This window comes from Podarcis filfolensis (assembly GCF_964270895.1).
Source record: "Podarcis filfolensis genome assembly, chromosome: 4".
NCBI classification, from domain to species: domain Eukaryota; kingdom Metazoa; phylum Chordata; class Lepidosauria; order Squamata; family Lacertidae; genus Podarcis; species Podarcis filfolensis.
The window spans coordinates 101,173,564-101,192,229 of NC_139607.1; the positions used below are offsets into that span (position 1 = coordinate 101,173,564).

At 43.7% G+C, this 18,666-nt stretch overlaps 1 protein-coding gene across 1 annotated transcript in view; it reads right to left on the bottom strand.

The window, feature by feature from the left end:
• Positions 1-15,479, bottom strand: part of LOC310760680 (uncharacterized protein) — a 76,458-nt gene extending 60,979 nt beyond the window's left edge. The window contains exons 1-5 of the mRNA XM_083609641.1: positions 15,405-15,479; positions 13,943-14,435; positions 13,665-13,746; positions 13,291-13,373; positions 12,230-12,356 (exon numbers count right to left, since the gene is read on the bottom strand). Of these exons, the coding sequence (XP_083465767.1) occupies positions 12,230-12,356; positions 13,291-13,373; positions 13,665-13,746; positions 13,943-14,344 (694 nt within the window). The 5' untranslated portion in view covers positions 14,345-14,435; positions 15,405-15,479. The remainder of the gene's footprint in view (positions 1-12,229; positions 12,357-13,290; positions 13,374-13,664; positions 13,747-13,942; positions 14,436-15,404) is intronic.
• Positions 15,480-18,666: the final 3,187 nt, after the last annotated feature.

An 18,666-nucleotide genomic window follows, 5' to 3' on the forward strand; every position in this document is an offset into this window, starting at 1 on the left:
CTGACTGACTGACTCTTTGATGTGGTGCTGGAGCAGAATAAGTAGAGAGGCAGAACACACCTCCTTCTCTCTGGAGAATCAGCAGAATCATCAGGAGATTCTTGGATATGGGAGGGGTGAAATCTCCTCATCCTCCCCCATTTCATCCGACCATTTCAAGAATCTTTTACATAACTGCAATTTACACACACACTCCAAAAGTTGTTCTCTGCTTACAACCTTGGTTTACATATGCAGGTATCTCTCTCCCCCTTTATCTAAGACACTTTAACAATACCATTAAACAGTCACTGCAACCACTCTGTGTCCATTAGGAAAGAGTTAAAACATAAACCTCAACCTGTAATTTACACAAAATACACACTGTGAATACACAAATGAATAAGCAGCTTCTAAAAAAATCTTTATACACGGTACCCCATAAGGAAAAAGGAGCAGGTTTTTTCCCTTATATCACCTGCAATCATGTGTGGTGTGTTAGCAATTCACTCCTCTCGTTGCTGGATATGTGGCTAGTATGTCACATGCCCCTGTTTACTTTCCTAGGCTTGGGAAGTGTAAGAACAGAAGTCGGTCTTATCTCTTTCGCTCTGCTGTGCTTTTGCACTGTTCTTTGTCTCCCTGTCAGTTGCTGAAGAAGAGAGAGGATGCCATCATGATCAATTTTGTGTCATCTGAAAATGTGATAGCATCCCCTCATTTCCTTCATGTCATTTACCAAGACGTTGAACAACAACGGGCCCAGGACAGAACCCTGCAGCACCCCTCTTGTCACTTTTCCCCAGGATGAGGAGGAACCATGAAGGAGTCCTCTTTGGGTTGGGTCAGTCAAATCCACCTAACAGTTACCTCATTCAGTCACACTTTACCAGCTTCCTCACATAAATATCACAGAGGACTCTGTCAAAAGCCTTGCTGAAATCGAGATGCACTATTTCCACAGCAGGCCCCTGATCAACAAAGTTTGTAACTCCATCCAAAAAAAGAAAAGGAGAGATTTCTCTGGCTTGTCTTGTTTTTGAGAAAGCCATGCTTTCATCCTGTATGCTTATAATGTAAAATCTTCAGATGATGGGCAAATATATTTTAAAAAGCATAAATGAGGATCTTGGCAAGCTGGAATATTTGCAAAGGGAGGCGAATTATGTATTTATTTAATCTGTAAACAACCCGACCCAGTGGTGCCGACTTGAATAAAATATTGGTGGGCGCCAGGTAAGTCCCGCCTTGCACTATCAATCACATGATGCATGGATACCATTTGAATGGCAATGTCTATAATGGCAGCGACTTTTTATAAAAGTAATATTTTGTGCCCATAGTTCAATTTCTCAGCAGCTGCCCTTGCCCCAGAGAACACTTCTAGCATTCCATCCCCTCTGCCTGTGGCATTGTTCAGCAGTGGGGAAAGTGACCTCTTCACACCGGATGTCCATTTGGTATGGCCCTTTCCAGGTTTTTTCTTGCTCATTGTGTTTGTCTTTCATTTGTTCTCCTGTGTGTGTTGCCAGTAGAAGCCACAATTCTGTGGGTACTCTAGGTGGCGCAGAAAGCACCTAGAAGCTCCCTAGAGGTTGAAGTGCCAATCAAACTTCAGTTTTGCGCTCTATTAATTCCAATTGGGAGTACTGGGGGTGGTTCAGATGCTGGGGCAGTGCTTTTGGCCAGCAGAGGGTATCACAAGGCCAGCCTACTTTCCCTTTAAAGCAAACTTGGGTCTCCAGCTGTTTTTGGACTACAACTCCCATCATCTCTAGTTAGCAGGACCAATGGGGAGAGACGATGGGAACTGTAGTCCGAGAGCTGCTGGGGACCCAAGTGTGGGAAAGCCTCCTTTAAAGCAACTTTTCCATTTTGCCCGCAAAGATGGGACCTGTCCATGTTTGTATCTTCTTGTATTTTGTTTTCCTCATGACCTTTGTGCGGTTTTTTAAAAATTCTTAAAAGGGCAATTGAAAGCGAAATTGTATGGCAAGTAGCAGAAGAATAAAAGGTTGCATTTGAAAAAAAACCACACAGAAAAATTGGGGGGTGCCCTCCTCAAATATTTTATGGGGGGGGCAAAGACTCCTAGGAATTTAAGAGTGGCTGTATTCATACACCCACACGTCTCAGAATGCTTAGAACATAAAAACACAACATAAAAACACAAAACACCACATGTTAAAATAGCATTAGATGTCAATAAGAAAAAGGCCTGGTTAAAAAGGTGCGGATTTGCCTGGCTCCTAAAGCTATATAATGGTTTTTCCGACCTTTGTATGGATTCTTTGGTGGGAAGTGAGTTTAGAGCTAACAGTGAAGCTCTTTCCACATTCCACACACTGATAGGGTTTCTCCCCTGTATGAATTCTTTGATGGGAAGTGAGAGAGGAGCTCTTCCTGAAACTCTTTCCACATTCCACACACTGATAGGGTTTCAACCCTGTATGAATTCTTTGATGGGAAGTGAAATTGGACCTCCAACTGAAGCTCTTTCCACATTCCACACACCGATAGGGTTTCTCCACTGTATGAATTCTCTGATGGGAAGTGAGATCGGAGCTATGAGTGAAGCTCTTTCCACATTCTACGCACTGATAGGGTTTCTCCCCTGTATGATGTCCCCGATGCTTAGTGAGATTGGAGCTCTGACTGAAGCTCTTTCCACATTCTACGCACTGATAGGGTTTCTCCCCTGTATGAATTCTTTGATGCCTAGTGAGATGGGCGCTCTGACTGAAGCTCTTTCCACATTCTATGCACTGATAGGGTTTTTTCCCTGTGTGAATTCTTTGATGGGAAGTGAGATCGGAGCTCTTCCTGAAACTCTTTCCACATTCCACACACTGATAGGGTTTCTCCCCTGTATGAATTTTTTGATGATATGTGAGAGAGGAGCTACGAGTGAAGCTCTTTCCACATTCCACACACTGATAGGGTTTCTCCCTTGTATGAATTCTTTGATGCTTAGTGAGATCGGAGCTCTGACTGAAGCTCTTTCCACATTCTACGCACTGATAGGGTTTTCCCCATGTGTGAATTCTTTGATGGGAAGTGAGATGGGCACTATGACTGAAGCTCTTTCCACATTCCACACACTGACATGGTTTCTCCCCTATATGAATTCTTTGATGGAAAGTTAGAGAGGAGCTATGAGTAAAGCTCTTTCCACATTCCATACACTGATAGGGCTTCTCCCCTGTATGAATTCTTTGATGGGAAGTGAGAGAGGAGCTACATGTGAAGCTCTTTCCACATTCTAGGCACTGATAGGGTTTCTCCCCTGTATGAATTCTGTGATGGTAAGTGAGATCGGAGCTCTTCCTGAAACTCTTTCCACATTCCACACACTGATAGGGTTTCTCCCCTGTATGAATTCTTTGATGATATGTGAGAGAGGAGCTACGAGTGAAGCTCTTTCCACATTCCACACACTGATAGAGTTTCTTTCCAATGACATTTTGTTGATGGGAAGTGGAATGGGAGCTCAGACTGCTGCTTTCTCCACACTCCAAATTTTTGTGTGGCTTCTCCTCTCTGGGGAATTTTTCGTTGTCACCTTTGCTCTCAATTTCCAATTCATCACAATCTGCAATGGAGACAAAAAGGATTTAGAGCCTCAGGAACAAATGGAAAAGAACTGAAGGGAGTTGGGTGTGTGTTCATTACCTGTATTTTTTGTCATTAACCAACATATTTATTATGAGATTCTGATGAGTTGTTGAATGTTGCTTTGTTTGATATACAGTAGTGGTCAAAATTGTGGAAGACTTTTGGAATAAAGTGTATTTCAGAGGTTTGCTGGCTCATAACACCACTTCATTTGGAGTAATGTCATAAAATTATATATCAGTGGAAAGATAATTCTATCAAGAATGCAATCGAGATTGCGATCCAACAAAGTTTGTTCAATTACCCGTATTCTATCAAAAGTATAGCCAAATAACCAGAAAAAGAAAGCACAACTTGCTTAGGTTGACTTTTGTCAGTGTGTTATGTGATTGCTATCAAGTTGGTTGGTTTTGTGTGTTCTTTCATTTAGTGAGGGTGTAAAACATAATAAAATTATAGAAATGGCACAAAGAGTTGACTGGTCCCCAGAAAGTGAGTAAGATTGTACTATTAAGTGAAGAAGGCTACAGTTATGGAGAAATTAGAAGAGAGATTGGGGAAAACTTAACCGAAGTTGGCCTTTCTATATTTTTGAAGACGTATAAGGAGACTAGGTCACTACAAAATCAGACTTGATAAGGCAGGGAATGTGTACAAAGGCAAGTGACGATGGACGAGTCGAGAGACTGTGCCTACATGACAGAAGAAAATCATCTGGGTGTATACAAGATGACATGGCACAATGTAATGGGAAGTTGAGTGCAAGGACTGGTCTAAATGTTAGAATTCTAAGGAAAAAGCCTTTGTTATCTCTCAAGCAAAGGTTGAAAAGATTAAACCCATGTTAACTGGACAGCGGAACAATGGGACACTACCTTACTTGACAGGTTGTCTCAAGATATGGCAAAGAGAAATTTCCAAATTCCTGTGGGAAGGGAAGAAACCTAGGATTAAACAGCTGATCTTAATAGACATAAAAGAGAGAGGAGGCTTTTCCCTACCCGACCTAAAAATTTACTACGAGACAGCCTGTTTCACCTGGCTAAAAGGATTGGTACACGTTGCAGGATCCAGACCTCCTGGACCTGGAAGATTTTGACAATCGTTGGGGATGGCACGCCTACCTGATATATGGAAAAGCGAAAATTCATAAAAATTTTACCAACCATATAATAAGAAAGTCACTCTTTGCTGCATGGGAAAAATATAAAGACCTGATGGAGCCTAAAGTCCCGTGATAGACTTCTCCAATAGAAGCCATAGCAGTAAAACGGAAAAATACTCAGGAAAGCTGGCCAACAGATAAAATACTTCTAAAAAACAAAGATAACCAAATAAAATTAAAAAACTTTGAGGAAATAAGAGCACACATTTCAGACTGGTTCCAATACCATCAGTTATTTGAAAAATTTAAATCTGACAACCAAAAGGGTTCTCAACAGAAATGTCCGTCAAAAGGAGGGAAGTCATCTACTATTAGGCAAAGGAAAATTACTGACTTCTTTAAATTTGACAACCCACCAAGATCAGCGTTCCCCCCTTCTCCATTGTGACTACCCAAACCTCAGTCAAATCCTCTCCCGTTCTCCCTCTTAAGCTGGAACATAGCAGGCTGGAAGGGGAAAAAATCTGACCCGGACCTTGTAAAACTAATAAACTCACACCAAGTAATTCTCTTGCAGGAAACATGGGAAGAAGGGAGAGTAGATATTAATGTAAAAGGCGAAAGATTTATACGATCTGAGGTGAAACTAGCCCTGATTGCGGGGAAAAACTTTGAACTTGTTATAACAAATGTTTATCTTCCTCCTGGAGGCAACATTGCAGACTTATACAATAAATGGGGAATCTTGGAGGAACATCTTACTCTTTGTCACTCCAAATACCCCAATATACCCAATATTATAGCAGGGGACTTCAATGCTCGCATTGCAACAAACTGGGAGTCCTTAATCAAAGCCAAATGGTGGATAACCCCAGAATTCATTGATGACCTCTCCCTCCATAATCAAAGACTTTCCAAAGACAAAAGGGTAAATGAAGCAGGAACCCTTCTTTACCAATTGGTACTACGTCTAAACTTAGTGATTCTAAGCGGGAACTGCCCGCCTGACGTACCGGGTGAGTTTACACACATAAGCTCCTCTGCAAACAGTGTCCTGGATTATATGTTAGTATCTCATGACATATTCCCCAAATTTTCCCACTTTAAAGTTGAAAATATTCAACTGAGTGACCACCTACCGTTGGTCGCCACAATGACTATAGACTGGACCCCAGATGGAGACAGACACCCAACACAATTGATTACGAACTCAGCATTGCAAATCAAAAGTATAAAATGGTCCGAACTACAGGCCCAAAAATACTCAGCATATTTCCAACAAGGACTAAAACAAGCATACTCAGGCTTAATTGAGGATTATTATGATTATGACCAAACTCTAAGACTATTGTCGAATCTGTCGGAAGATCTAACGTCTTTCTTCTCTGTCCCGATGCATAAAATAAATCGAACACAAAGGAAGATAGGTGCATTGTGGTTCAATAGTGCTTGTAAACAGGCTAGACAACTTCTTGGTAACATCTACAAAGAGTATAAAGCCTCCGGGGCAACGGTCCTGCCAAAAGAATATTTCCAAGCAAAATCGGCCTACAAGCAAATTCAAAAGGGAGCCAGACAGGAATGGCAAGTGAATCAATGGCGGGCAATCATAGAAGCCTCATCATCACGGAACTCCAGACAATTTTGGCTCCTGGTAAATAAAAGAACTAAAAGATACCCTTTAACTATTATTCCTGCCCCGGTTTGGGAATCTTACTTAAAAAACTACTTTGCCACAACCGACTGTATTGCTAACACAAGAGATGAATCCCAAGATCAGCTTCCCCTCTGGCCCCCCACCGATCCGGAAGACATCCATGACTTGATCGTTAAACTTAAAACAGGGAAAGCGCCTGGACCAGACCTGATCCCGGCAGAAGCTATAAAATACCACGCGGACTGGTGGGCCAAAGTCTTCGATGCCGTTAACAACTCTGGAATGATCCCGGAAGTATGGCAGGACGCTGTTATCGTTCCAATCCACAAAAAGGGCTCACCAGATGACCTGGGGAATTACAGAAATATCAGTCTGCTCTCAATAGTGGGGAAACTGTATGCCCGCTTCCTGTTGAACAGACTTATTCAATGGGCCGAAGAGAAAAAATTAATTGGGCCCGAACAAGCTGGATTCCGCCCAAAACAGTCAACAATTAATCATATTCTAATTTTACAGCATCTTGCCTGGAAATATTCCACCCCAAAGGGTGGCCAACTCTGTGTGGCATTCATTGACCTAAAGGCAGCATTCGATAGTATCTCCAGGAGCATCCTCTGGGAAAAACTCACCCACTGGAGCATCGACAGAAGGCTTCTCTGGCTAATAATCAAACTCCATGAGAACTCAGCGGCTAGAGTGAGACTCACCCCGGAGGGTGATCTCACCAATTCAATTCCCATTAACAGAGGTGTTCGTCAGGGTTGTATATTGGCTTCATTCCTGTTTAATTTGTTCATAAGCGACATGAGGACTCCCCTAATAGAGGCTCAAGAAAGGATTCATGCACCCCGCCTAGCACTTTATCGCTGCCCTTTGTTACTATATGCGGATGACACAGTCATCCTTTCTTTTTCTAGAGTAGGTCTTATGAGGGCCTTAAATTTTTTTGGATCATATTGTAACGCAAATTCCCTTACAATTAATTATGAAAAATCTAAAATCCTAATTTTCTCAAAGAGCCGGAAACTCCATAATTGGAGAATTGATGGGAGAGTCATTGAACAAGTCTATAGATTCCAATACTTGGGAGTTTGGTTACAACATAACCTTAGATGGAAGGCCCATGTAGCCTATGTTACAAATAGAGCCAAAGCTATCTCCTTGGCGATCTTGCGATTTTTCTTCACCGATGGGGCCCTTCATATCCTATCGGCGTTGAAAGTCTTCAAGGCCAAGGTGATCCCGACAATTGCTTATGCCATCTCAATTTGGGGGACTTTTGTCAACCTATCTCACCTAGAGGTTATTCAAAATCAGTTTTTAAGAGGGATATTGAAACTGCCCAACTGTGTAAGTAATACAGCGCTACGCATGGAACTTAATATTGTATCCCTGGAAAACGCTCTGTGGAAGCACATACTTTGTCACTGGTTATCTTTATGGCACAATCTCCCAAACTTGTACTTGATACAATGTATGTGGAGAGATGATTTCCAGAGCCCATGGGTAAAAAATTTACAACTGAAAATTACGGCAATGGGAATCTCCCCATCCAAATTACTAGAGCAGGATATAGTTCCAGCTAAAAGAACAGTAACCTGTAAACTAGAGGAGATGGACTTGCAGCAGGAAATGGTCTTGGGCAATGGTACCTGCTCACCTCTAAACCTTGGTTTATTACCCCTCTTAAGGCTCCCAAACTATTTGAATTCCTTAACTTCTTCGGCTCATAGATATGCCTTTGTAAAGGCAAGATTCAACACCTTCCCATCGAACGTGCTGAGAAATAGATTCTCCAATGGACAGATATCGCTCTTATGTGATTGTAATTGTGGGGCACCGGAATCGTTGCATCACATAATTCTTGATTGTGCTTTTCACTCATCGGCCAGGAGCAAGTTTCTTGCTCAATATCTAAAGGGAATTGCCGATGATACGAATGAAGCCAAACTGAGATATCTATTAAATGATGATGACCCCCTAAGATCACTCATGGTTGCCAGATTCTTGATCAGCGTCCTATCCCTAAAGAAGAGAAACGGACTCCTGTGCGGCTCGGATAATCCCTCTAAACTATGATCTATGTTTTAGGATGTAATTAGGTGATATCACCATTGATGTCTTCTACTAATTTATGAGCAGAGGGCGATGTTTATGTTACAAATTTATTGTAATGTATGATGTTGGTCTTTTCTTTTTGTTTTGCTTTGGTTCTTGTCTGTTTTTTGTAAGTTTTGGTGGTTTTAAATTTGGAGGTTTAAGTACATTATGTTGGTATGGGAAAATGTCGTGTGATGGGCCAATGGCCGGAATAAAGATCAATACAATAACAGAAATGTCCCAATTCGAATTTGATCTTGTAAATTCTAAAAGAAAAACTCTTTCCAAAACTTATTGACTCCTCCTTGACTGGACAGTCAAGGAGGAGGAGGTAACAGTGGCAATGGTGAGGTGGTCCCAGGATTTTGGCCATTCAATAACCATGGCCCAATGGGAAAATTTATGGAAGATCAATTGGAAATTCACAAACTGTTACACTATTAGAGAGAACTTTCAAAAAATGCAACATCGATGGTATCTAACACCATGGAAACTTTCCAAAATGTATAAAAATGTGTCAAGTAATTGTTGGAGATGCAGAGACTCAGGAACATTCTACCATATGTGGTGGATATGTCGGAAAATACAGGTATTCTGGGAGAGTATACATGCAGAACTGCAAAAAATGCTAAAGATCTCTTTCAATAAAAAACCAGAGGCCTACCTCCAGGGAATAACAGATTTGGATATTCCACAAAAGAGGAAGGGTATCTTTTTATATGTGACGGCGGCAACAATAGTTTTGATCGCAGCAAAATGGAAGAGTAATGAAATCCCCTCTATACAAGATTGGATCCAAAAGCTGACAGAATATGCCGAATTAGATGGTTTATCAGAAAAAATAAAGAATAAATCAAAACAGGAATTTGTTTCAAAATGGGAGGTTTTCAAAGAATATCTGAAAAATAAATATAGTAGTTTAAATTCTGTCGCAGCATTCGAGGAACTTCAGTAATAGTTGCAAGGTAGATATAAGAAATTAGATTTATTAAGAATAAGTTTAATTATGATAAAAGTGTGTATTGGCAATAAGTAATATGAATTTGAAATATGGAATAGACGGGAGGTTGGGTCTTTAGTGTTAAGACCAATAGATGTTTTATTGTTTGCTAAGAAAATTATGTGTCTATGGTTATTTTTGTAATTTGTGTGTAATTTGGTATTTGTGTTTTTTTCTTTTTTCTTGTTGTATAAATAAAAAACTTTATTTTTTTTAAAAAGGACACTACCTTGCTTGGTAGTGATGGCATGAAATACGCGAGTTTCTTTAATCGGAGAAGAGGAGAAGAATCAGAGAAGATTTACATCCTACTTGCATTACACCGACTGTGAAACACCCAGACAGTGTGATCATCTGGGGTTGTATGGCAGCAAAAGGTGTGGGCAGAATTTGCGTCATTAATGGGAATATAAATGCGGGAAAATGCATAAACGAAATATGTGAGCCCAAACTGAAGTGTTCCGCAGGTGATCTTTTCCCAGATACCGAAGCATTTATATATTTTCAGCAGGATTCAGCTCTATGTCATGTTGCTGCTGTGTGCAAAAGGTACATTCAAGATAATGATATTTCACTGCTGGAATGGCCTGGGAATAATAATAATAATAATAATAATAATAATAATAATAAAAAAAAAAAATTATTTATATCCTGCCCTCCCCAGCCGAAGCCGGGCCCAGGGCAGCTAACAACAATAAAACAGTACAACAGTACAACACAACACTCTAAAATCATTCATTATAAAATTAATTCAAATCAAACCAATGGCAACCATTGGGCCAGAGCTCCATGAAGATTGCTGAAGGAGGGAGTCAGGCTGTGCCCTGGCCAAAGGCCTGGTGGAACAGCTCTGTCTTGCAGGCCCTGCGGAAAGATGTCAAGTCCTGCGGGGCCCTTGTCTCTTGTGACAGTGTTCCACCAGGTCGGAGCCACAGCCGAAAAAGCCCTGGCTCTAGTTGAAGCCAGCCTAACCTCTCTGTGGCCTGGGACCTTCAAGATGTTTTTATTTGAAGACCGTAGGTTTCTCTGTGGGGCATACCAGGAGAGGCGGTCCCGTAGGTACGAGGGTCCTAGGCCGTATAGGGCTTTAAAGGTTAAAACCAGCACCTTAAACCTGATCCTGTACTCCACCGGGAGCCAGTGCAGCTGGTATAGCACCAGGTGAATGTGATCTCGCAGCGAGGACCTCCTCGTAAGGAGTCTCGCCGCAGCATTCTGCACCCGCTGGAGTTTCTGGGTCAGTCTCAAGGGCAGCCCCACGTAGAGCAAGTTACAATAATCCAGTCTGGAGGTGACCGTTGCGTGGATCACAGTGGCTAGGTCAGGGTGAGAGAGGTAAGGAGCCAACTGCTTAGCTTGGCAAAGATGGAAAAATGCCGCCTTTGTTATAGCTGCAATCTGCGCCTCCATGGAAAGGGAGGTGTCGAAGATTACACCCAAACTCTTAACAGACGGTGCTGGCACTAATTGCGCCCCCGCAAGAGATGGGAGTTGCCCCCCCAATGCCATATCGTCCCGTCCCAGCCACAGGACCTCTGTCTTCGAAGGATTTAGCTTCAATCGGCTCCCACGTAACCATCCAGCCACAGCTTCCAAACATCTGGTCAGTGTGTCTGGGGCCGAGTCAGGATGGCCATCCATCAACAGATAGAGTTGGGTGTCGTCAGCATACTGATGGCAACCTGAATAGCCCACACTTTAGTCCATGCTGAATAGCCCACACTTTAACTCAATCAGAAATCTTTGGAGCCGACTAAAGAAACTTGTTATTCAGAAGCAACCCAGCAATAAAGCCCAATTAGCAGAGGCCAGAATTCAGTCTTGGTTTCCCATTATTACAGCTGCAGAACTAAAATCTTGGTTCACTTCATGGGAAGGCGTTGTAAGGCCGGAATTAAAGCTAAAGGTTACCAATGGTTACCAAAGGTTTCACGTTTTTTCTTTATGACTGCTGTTCTAATCATTACTCCTTCATAAAATTCATTGCATTACATTCTTCATTAAATTATCTTTCCATTGCTATATAACTTTATGGTATTACTCCACACAAAAGTGGTGTTATGAGCCATCAAACCTCAGAAATACACCTTTCAAAATAGGTTTCCACAATTTTGGCCAATAGTATAATGTTTTTTATATATGGGATCAGATTATTATTATTATTTGTGTTTCATGTTTATATGTGTGTTGGAAGCTGCCCAGAGTGGCTGGGGGAATGCAGCCAGGGGGGCAGGGTATAAACAAAAATTATTATTATTACTACAGTGGTACCTTGATTTAAGAACAGTCCTCTTCCAGAAAGTTTGTAAACCGAGGTACCACTGTATCATCATCATCATCATCATCATCATCACCACTGCTACTTCTACCTGAAATTCAGTAAGTCTAGCTCTTCTCTGGGATGAATTTTGTTTGGCCCAGTCATGGCATCCCCTCCATCTCCAATGTCAGTCGTCTCTTTGGTCAACCCAAGACTGACAGGAGCAAAAACAAAAACAGAAAACCTGAAACTACTTATCTTTCCTAACAATTCTGAAGCTGATATTGAAGATGGTCTGGGCAGTTGAGAGCAGCCCAATCGTGGTAGAAAAAGGAATAATCTGAGGAAGATTGTTCAAAGAGAAAACTGTAATTTACTGTTTATTGTGGGGGTGTTAGGTTCCCAGGTGTTATAGGGGCCACGGTTGAGCTCTGTGAAAATATATGACGTTGGTCACATACAGGTATTTTTTGTATTTCCAGGCAGATATGACGATCCCACAGGGAGCCTTACCAAGAGAGGCCACGATCCCACGATTCTCCTCCATGACGTCCTTATGCAGAGCTCTCTGGTCAGGATCCAGCAACGCCCACTCCTCGTCCGTGAAACAAACAGCGACATCTTCAAAGCACACTGGACCCTAAAAGAAAAAGGGAAATGTCCTGCTCTGAGACAGCAGAAATATGATCTGCTACACAATGCTCTGTTGTTTCCTTCCTGTAAATTGTGGTGTTGTTTCAATAGGATTGCTTTGCTGCACATTTTATTTATGGATGCTTATTTTATTCTAAGTTTTAATTATGGGTATTCGTTTTTGTGCAAATAAGTTGTACTCCACCTTGTGTTATTCAAGTCATTCTGCCTAGGCAAGCATTCCAGTTTCCCCAATGGAAGGATCCACTTTCTCCTCTCCTCCTGAGCTGTTCCCTCCTAAGAACTAGAGCCAAATTCGAGGGGTTCATGGGGGCATGGAGAAGGGGAGGAAGTGGAGGCAGGCCCCATTTTGCAGCCGATGGGGCTGGTTAGGTGAATCCAGGCCGCTATTTGTTCTCATTTGTCCACTGCTTAGATACCTATTTTTGCATTCAGTTATCAATCTAGAAATGAAATAAGCCTCTTTTGGATGGCCATCTGTCTTGGATGATCCAGCAGAGATTCCTGCAATGCAGGGGGTCTCCTGGCTCTGAGAGACAAGCAGGGAGGGCGGCTTCTGGCAGAAGGAGAGGGAGCCACCGGTGGCTCCTCCTTCTCCTGATTCACCTCTGCCTCTCGACCTTCTTCTCCCACTCGCCTCCTTCCCCTTCTGCCTCTGATTCTGCACTGCATTCTGCCACAGAGTCTCCCAGCTCACCAAGCCCTGTTTCCCCTTCAGCTTCTGACACCTCCTCTTCCCAGGCTTCTCCCTCTTCTCCCTCGACCCGCTCATCCTTCCTCCACCTCCACTCCTTCGCCTCTGAGCCGTCTTCCCTTCCTGGTTCCCCGGCTGCTTCCTCCCACCATTCCTCTGTGCCCAACCAGTCCATGACATTGCTCCATCCCTCGGCCTCTGTCCCCACAAGGCAGCTTCCCCTGACCTGATCTGGTTCCACAGCTGCTGCTTCCCTTTTGCCCCCATGAAAAGGTGGATCAGGAGGTCTTGCTGGCATCCTTCTGCCACCTGCAAGAGAAAAAAGGTAAGCAGGACGCCAGGAGTGCCTGCTTCTCTGACAGGTGAAACAGGGCATCTCTAACTGCAGATGGGCCTTTGAGAAAGACTTACCTACTGAGAGTATTTGGACGTTTGTGCCCATTTCATATGTTGTTGTTTTTTGTGTGCAGAAATACATCTCCCCTCCTCTGGACCCTTGTTCCCAACTGTCTCCCCCCAAAACAAGATGAAAAGAACCCTCAGATGAGTTGGAAAACCAAGCAAATGAGACCAGTGGAGAAAACCCACCTTCCTCCTTACCCAGTGGCCTCTCTCTGGTGTCCAACGGAGGCCTCTCTGCCTCACAGGAATCCAGGTCCATTTCTGCAAAGAGATCCTTTCCCTGAGAAAGAAACATGGATTCAAAACAGAGAATGGTGAGAAATACTAGAAAGAGAATGACAAAGACTTGAAGGGTGTGAGATCTCATTCCATGGATGTTTTCCCAGAAAAAGGATGGGCCATCAGCAGACCATTATGGGATGTTCTCTGTCCTGTTTGGAGCCCCTTGGGAGTATCCAGAGGAAAGTCTCTCTCACCTGCTTTCTCTCCTCTGCCTGGCTCAGGAGGAAACCTTCGGCCAGGGCCACCGCCTGGGAACTGGTCTCCGCTCCGCATTCCCTCACCCAGCTCTCCATCTCCCGGGGAAGGACAGCCAGGAACTGCTCCAAGAGCACCAGGTCCAGCATCTCAGCTTTCGTGTGCCTTTCTGGCTTCAGCCACTGATGGTCAAGGTGGTAGAGTCGGCTGCAAACCTCTCGGGGTCCTTTGGCCTCCTGGAAGCAGAACTGCCTCACCTGCTGGCTCTGCACCACTGAGCGGAGGGTGTCCTCCTCACCCAGGATCTTCTGCACAGAGTTTTCCCAGAACCCCCCACTGCTCCCAGTTTGGTTGGCATGGCCTCTTCCTGTTCCAGGGCCAGCTGAGTCTTGCTCATCCATCTGTGCTCTCAGGAAGCCTCTGAGAGATCAGAAGTAACCCTTTGGACTTCTGCCAAGTTCTGTCCGTCTAAATGAGAAGCTCTAGCAAATCCTACAAAGCAAATACATTGTTCTGTTATAGAATTTGTAGGACGGGGGGGGGGGGAATGGTTCCCTGAGCAAGCATGGATGAGTCTCGCTGGGAACAAGGGCTGGACTGCACCACATCCCAGACCATGAGCTATCTTTTTGAAAGGAAAGAGGAGGAGGAAGAGGAGAAGAAATAAGTCTCTAGCCTTCTAGCAATGCAGAATGTGGAGGCAACTGAAGGGATTTATGTGAGATTAATCAACCTGGTTTCTGCTGCCTTCCAGTCAATGCATGAAGTCAGAACCGAATGACAAGGGAGTCATTTGTATCTTGTGATAAATGGATGCTTTTCTCTAGTGGGGGTCCTGACCTGGGGGTCCTCAGGAGTTGCTCCCCAGCCCCACCCTCACCCCACCTCCACTCCCTGCTTCTGTCTCCTTTTCTGCAATTTCTGCCGCTGTCCAGACAGATTCGTGGGGTGAGATCGCTTTTTCTCTCTTCTGAGGGCCAGGAATGTATCTGGCCAACCCCCTGAGGGCCAAGTGGGCGGGGCCAAATACATCTCCCTTGAAGTTTTGATTTTTTTGTTGTTCTGTTAGATAGCTTAACACAAACTGGTTTGCAATGCAGCAGCCAGACTATGGCCTGGGATCCCTCTCTTTATTCCTGGTCTCTCTTTCCTACTTTTCCTTCCTTCCTGTCCGTTGTTCTTTATTGGGGGGGGGGGCTAGTCCACCTCCTGTTCAACTTTGGAAAACCATTTGCAGATGTTCCCTCTGTTGTGCAATGAGGCTGAGCGATGTCACACAGAGTTAAAGTCCCAGGGACTCCTTTGTTTTAAAAAGGGAGATTTCGTGGGAGTCAGGGATCCTCTGATCTGCAGGAAGGAGAGCGTGGCAGACCTGGCCCCTCCCTGATCAGGCCCCCCAGGCACCCTCTCCTGCTGCAACCCTGGGACCCCCACCAGATCCCAGAGAGAGAGGAGACTCACCAGATCCCAGGAGGGGGCTGCGATTCAGCCCTTGCAGGAGAGACACGGAAGCAGGAAAGGACTGGGGAGGGAGGGGCCTTGGCTCTGGAGGACCTGCCCCCCCTTGCTTCCTGTCCTCTCTAGGAAGGCAGCTCAGTTCCCTTTAACCCTTGCCAAGCCGAGTCCTCCCTCGCTCAGCCCTCTCTCGCTTGGCAGATCCTCAGATTCTTATTATTTTTTATGCATTTAGGGGGGCAACTGCTCCCCCGGCTACGCCAGTGCCCAGATATCCTTTGGGGGGGGAGGCTCTTGGCTGGACTCTGAGCATCTCCCTCCCTTGGCCAGAAACCAGAGGAAGAGCCTGCAGGGAAAAGGGCTTTGCAGGAGACAAGGAAGCTTCTCCTAGAATTCAGGAGTGGAGAGATAGGAGGGGATCCCAGGGTCATCTAGTCCAACCCGAAGCAAGAGGGGGCTTGTCTAGTTCCCTAAACAGGCAGCCCTGTTTAGGGAAGCTTTCAATGTTTAATAGGTTATTGTATTTTAGTGTTTTATTGCAAGCCGCCCAGAGTGGCTGGGGAAACCTAGCCAGATGTGCAGGATATAAATAATAAATTATTACTATAATTATTATTACAACCCCCAGCAATGCAGGAATCTCAGCTAAAGCATCCATGGCAGATGGCCATCCGATCTCTGCTCAGAAACCTCCAAGGAAGGAGAGTCCACCACTTCCCAAGGGAGACTTTTCCCCTGCCAAAATGAGTAATAATGAGTAATAAATTAAATGAGTAAATGTGTAATAATTTCTTATGTATGCTTTTCATACTAATATACAAAAGTATGCCATTTCCCTTTCCAGAAATGCTTAATTCCTAATTTAATGGACTGAAAATGGATGGTTGTTGTTATGATGTTTAGGGAAGCTTTTAATATTTGATGGACTATTGTATTTTAATATTTTGTTGGAAGCCGCCCAGAGTGGCTGGGAAACCCAGCCAGATGGGTGGGGTATAAATATATTATTATTATTATTATTATTATTATTATTATTATTATTATTAAAATTGATCAGGTGAGTTTTCTCCTTTCGAAAGAGGAAGGTGGAATCTCCATGGCTGCTGATAGCATAACGTTGAAAGACTAGGGAAATACGGGGAGTCCTAGAGTATCTGCTTGGAATGCAGAATGTCCCCATCAGTGTAGGCCAGGGGTCCTCAAACTATGTTCCCTGGCCTGAATCCAGCCCGTCAGGGTCGTGAATCTGGCCTGCACGGTCATTTCAGAACCCGCCAAGTGTCTGAGGCTGAAAGCATCTCGCCGCCCGCTCAGTCAGTCCCTGTGAGGTAAACACCACAGGTGTGGTGGCGAGTCTACCAATGAAAGGCCAGGGGGTTTTGCCCGGGGACGGGGAAGTGCTGTCTTTTGGCTTGAAGAGGTTGGCGGAGGAAAGCAGACTTGGGTCGATTCGGTTTCCTTACGTATTCTTTAAAGGTGGGAGAAGGAAGTATAGTCCTATTTTTGTGAGTGGCGCAGCGGTCTTTCCACTCCTGTGATTCACATGCTCTGAAAGTTGGGATCTGTTTTGATATTTAAATTTTAAAAGGCTGGAGTGGAACCGGATATTGACCATCTCCTTAGCCTGGGGAGCCACGTTCTGGTTGAAGGAGGCCAGGATTAGCCCCCAAGGCCTGGGGTGTCCCTCCTCCCCTGTAGTAGGACTTGGAATCCAGGAGAAAACTCTTGGAATAGCCTTGCCAGGTGCTCAGGGAGGGACTCACCTGTCCCCATGTTCTTCTCTTTGTAGATGTGCTGAAAACTGTGTTAAAATGTGACATCAAGCTTTATTTACAGCGGAAAATAGCAAAGAAACATGGCGTGAGCTGTCTTCCACAGCCGTCTCCTCCTCGGTCAGAGTAAAAGAGAACAAAGGATGGAAGTGATTTACAGACTGACTTCCATTCTTACACAGACAGTACAGAAGGTGTAAACATGGATATCATGTTACACTAGCAATGGGAGAATGAAATACTGACAGTTTGGCCCCCAATTTGGTCCAAGACCAAAGCTGGCATCCCTCATGGTCCAGGAGTGCCAGGGACTCCATGGTGGGGGCAGTGGGGGCCGCTTTGGCCCAGACTGGCCCCTGACTTTGAGATGCTCTTTCTACCCACAGGACCTCCGATGTTACGCCCTTTGGGAAAGTGGGGAGGAACAGAAACCAGCAGCCAACAGCATCCCTTCTCTGCTGGCCTTTGCCCGAAGGTTCCCCCATCTCAGAGCAAGTAGCTCTCCCTCATGGATTCAGTCCTTTCATCACTTCCGTTTTTTTTAAAAAAAGATTTATATTAAAGTTTCAAAAAAATTATAAAAACAAAACAAAACAATAATACAAACAAAAGTAAAAACAAGTATAATTTCAGTCCCTTATTTTCTTATAACTTACTTCCCCGACTTCCTCATACCTCCCCTTTCTGTATTCCAATTTCTAATTTATTAATTCAGCAAATCCTTTCCCTTATTTTTCATTTAATTTTTAGCCTTTCTTTTCTTTTTGCTTATCCATTACAGCTGGAAACCACATAATTTCTAAACCAAACGTCATTCTAACATTCATTAATTTTGCAATGTTTCTTAAGGTAGTCCTTAAATTTCTTCCAATCTTCTTCCGCTGTCTCTCTCCCCTGGTCTCGGATTCTGCCAGTCATCTCTGCCAGTCCCATATAATCTATCACCTTCATCTGCCATTCTTTCAAGGTGGGTAGATCTTGTGTCTTCCAGTACTTTGCAATGAGTATTCTTGCTGCTGTTGTAGCGTACATAAAGAATGTTCTATCCTTCTTTGGCACCAATTGGTCGACAATACCCAAGAGAAAGGCCTCTGGTTTCTTCAGAAAGGTATATTTAAATACCTTTTTCAATTCATTATATATCATTTCCCAGAATGCCTTAATCTTTGGGCACGTCCACCAAAGGTGAAAGAATGTACCTTCATTTTCTTTACATTTCCAACATTTATTATCAGGCAAGTGATAAATTTTTGCAAGCTTGACTGGGGTCATGTACCACCTATAAATCATTTTCATAATATTCTCTCTTAGGGCATTACATGCCGTAAATTTCATCCCGGTGGTCCACAACTTTTCCCAGTCAGCAAACATAATGTTATGACCAATATCTTGTGCCCACTTAATCATTGCAGATTTAACCGTTTCATCCTGCATATTCCATTTCAACAGCAAGTTATACATTTTTGACAAATTTTTAGTATTGGATTCTAACAATT